This window comes from Quercus suber, unplaced genomic scaffold (assembly GCF_002906115.3).
Source record: "Quercus suber isolate HL8 unplaced genomic scaffold, Cork oak 2.0 scaffold_1167, whole genome shotgun sequence".
Taxonomy (NCBI): domain Eukaryota; kingdom Viridiplantae; phylum Streptophyta; class Magnoliopsida; order Fagales; family Fagaceae; genus Quercus; species Quercus suber.
Window position 1 is genome coordinate 67649 of NW_027070566.1, and position 3350 is coordinate 70998.

Consider the following 3350-nt stretch of genomic DNA (forward strand, 5'->3'; position numbering starts at 1 on the left):
TTTAGTTTTATACATAAACTTTCATTAATTATATTCATACAAATGCTTAACAATGTCATCCACAATCTGTACAGGTTTGCCCATCCAATCACATATGGTGACTATCCCCAGAGCATGAAATCTTTGGTGGGTAATCGACTACCAAAATTTACTGAAGCTGAATCCAAATTGCTTAAAGGGTCCCTCGATTTTCTTGGTCTGAATTACTACACAACAAATTATGCGGAAAGTGCTGCATCCAACAGTGTTAACATTAGTTATGTTACAGATAGATGCCTCACTCTCACGAGTATGCTTCAAATCATAGCCCTTTTAAAATTAAAAAAAAAAAAAAAATTCTTTTCCATTCAATGATTTTGTCCTCTATTAGCTTAATACATTTACCTTGATCCACAGCTGTTAAAAATGGGACTCCTATTGGTACACCGGTGCATTCTCTCTCTCTCTCTCTCTCTCTCTCTCTCCCCGCATTTATATTGTGAAAATTAAAAAAATGGTAAATTGCAAATTATACTTTTAAAGTTTGAAAGTGTTTAGATTTTACACTCTTAAGTTACAGAATTTGGAATTTACTCCTTCAAGTTTGTCGGTGTTTGGATTTTACAATATGCTTTTTCAGAATTTAGATTTTACCCCTTAAAGTTTGGGAGTGTTTGGATTTTACACTCGCAAGTTTTGAAAGTTTAGGGTGTAAAATCTTAACACCAAAAAACTTTAGGGGTGTAATATACAAACACCTCTAAAATTTAGGGGGTAAAATCCAATTTTTGAAACATTAGAATGTAAAATCCAAACATCTCCAAATTTCAAGGGGTAAAATCCAACTTCTTAAATTTCAAGGTGTAACATCCAAACACCCCCAAATTTTTGGGGTGTAAGTTGTAATTTACTAAAAAAATAAAAACTTTTGTTCCATTAGGAGTGTCACACTTAATAATTTATACTCTACCAATTGTAGTATGACATGCATCTATTTATTTTTCTTTTATAATTTGATGTTCCATGTTCCATTTTTCCCATTTACCTAATGGATATGGTGCGAATTGTTTTGTAGACTGCTTTGGATTGGCTTTACGTCTATCCTAAAGGAATTCGAGAGCTTGTGCTATACATAAAGAAAAATTACAACAATCCAATGATATACATAACAGAGAATGGTATACTTTTTTTTCCCCCTCTCTTGTTATTACTATTTTTAATAATTTTTTTGTAGTGTCTAAACTTGTACTGCTTGTGTAATTTGTTGTACTCTTCTTTTGTAGGCGTTGCTGATGAAAATAATAGCTCTTTGCCGATTAAAGATGTCCTCAAAGATAGTTTAAGGATAAGATACCATTATGCACATTTATCATATCTTTCAAAGGCTATCAAGTGAGTGTTGATGAACATAAAATCATGCCAATTTTTTTTCCAAAAAACTAAAAAGGAAAAAGGGGACATTAATTTCAAACTAAAATTAAAGAATACATAAAACAATTTATTTATTATTATAAAAAAGGATATTAATGGTGAAATTTTGACATGCAGGGAGGGTGTGAATGTGAGAGGATACTATGCTTGGTCGTTTTTTGACGACTTTGAATGGGATGTTGGTTACTCTGTTCGATTTGGCCTTACTTTTGTGGATTTTAAAAACAACTTGAAAAGACACCTCAAATACTCTGCCTACTGGTTCAAGATGTTCCTCCTAAAATAAGTTGTAACTCTGAGGAATTTAAGCCAATTAGAGAGGAAATAGTCTTCCTCTAACCTAGCTTTATGGTTCATAAGAGATTCTACCTACTATCTAGTCTTGTATGTGTGGTTGTGTGTACAAGATCTGTTTATGTACTAATCCTAATTTAAAAATAAATAAAAGACACATCTCACATGTGTCTCGTTTTTATCATTTGTGTGGCATATGCCACATTTTTTTTTTTTTGAAAAAAAAAGGTATTAACTATGACTAATTATTATAGAGTAATGTTAAAAATACAAATTTTTTTACAAAAAATTTTACAAACTGCTGATGTGGTGAGTGATTATCGATAAATGATAAAATGATATTAATAGTGAGTTTAGATAAAAACCAATAAGAAGTTGATCACATTAACAGTTTGTAAAATGTTGTGAAATAGGCTTTTTCTGTGACCACGTCAAACTCTTCTTCTCAAAAAATATTTTCAGGCAAACTCTTAGTACTCTCAATTTATTGTTTTGACACCTGGAATATTAGAAATAACAAAATTGAGCCCTCTCTCACAATGGTGTAGTTGTAGACTTGTAGTGCATGTAATGTAACTATTTTATTATATATAGAAAGTTCATTTTTAATAGACTTTACTAAAAAAAAACTCATTTTTAATAGACTTTACTAAAAAAAAACTCATTTCAAAATTATATAAAATCATTTAAAAAATAAAATAAAATAAATTTTTTTTCTTGAATGGAATTTTAAGAAAGCACTAAACAATATATATTTTTTAATTGGAAGGATGGTGGCCATGGTGGTTCTTGGCTGTAGGAATGTTGGATAGAGAAAATAAAAAGATATGGGGAGACAGTAGAAGGAAAAAGAAAAAATGTAATTTTTTTTTTGTTAAAAAATTAAAAAAATTCCATTATAATAAAAAATTATTAAATTTTAAAATAATTTTTTTATTTTATCTAAGTCTATAAAAATATGTATTTTTTATTATAATAAAGTGATCATGTGTAATGCAGGTATTCAGTACTCCCATAACTTACAACTGATGGAAGTTAGATGGAATTGTCAACTTTATTATTTAAGATATCTTAGGGGTTAGTAGCACTAAACTAATAATACAAGTAGTCTGTTCAATTGATTCTTAAGAAAAGATTATCAAAAAAAAAAAAAATTGATCCAAATTAATTTTAGGAGGCCATTTTGCATTTTTATCATGATGATGGTAGTAGTTAACTCTCCCTTTAATGAATTATTATTATTATTACAACAATTATTATTTGTCATTGTTTTTTTTTTTTTTTTTGATACGTATTTGTCATTGTTATTATTATATCAGAAGCATCTAAAATATTGTATACCAAGCATGGCTCATTACCTCTCTCTTCAATTTTTATTTTTTAATAATTTAATAGTTGAGGAAGGGGATTTGAACCTTAAAGGCTTTCATTGGAAACTTTGGAAATTGCTAATCATATATATAGTCAAAATTAAGAGAAAATCTAATTATATTTTCAATTTAGATTTCAATTAAGCTGTAATTTAGTGACATGTGTCAATTCAATTTTTTAATTTTGGTGAAAGTATTTACTACTCATTTCAAAAATCGAGAAGTTTGTTAATATTTCTAGGAAAATGCTAATGGATATCTTTAGGGCAATGATTA

General features: G+C 28.5%; 1 protein-coding gene across 1 annotated transcript in view; it reads left to right on the top strand.

Annotated features, from left to right (window-relative positions):
• LOC136061354 (vicianin hydrolase-like) overlaps positions 1-1859 on the top strand; it is a 6533-nt gene extending 4674 nt beyond the window's left edge. The window contains exons 5-9 of the mRNA XM_065769456.1: positions 75-289; positions 397-428; positions 1055-1157; positions 1263-1371; positions 1528-1859. Of these exons, the coding sequence (XP_065625528.1) occupies positions 75-289; positions 397-428; positions 1055-1157; positions 1263-1371; positions 1528-1696 (628 nt within the window). The 3' untranslated portion in view covers positions 1697-1859. The remainder of the gene's footprint in view (positions 1-74; positions 290-396; positions 429-1054; positions 1158-1262; positions 1372-1527) is intronic.
• Positions 1860-3350: the final 1491 nt, after the last annotated feature.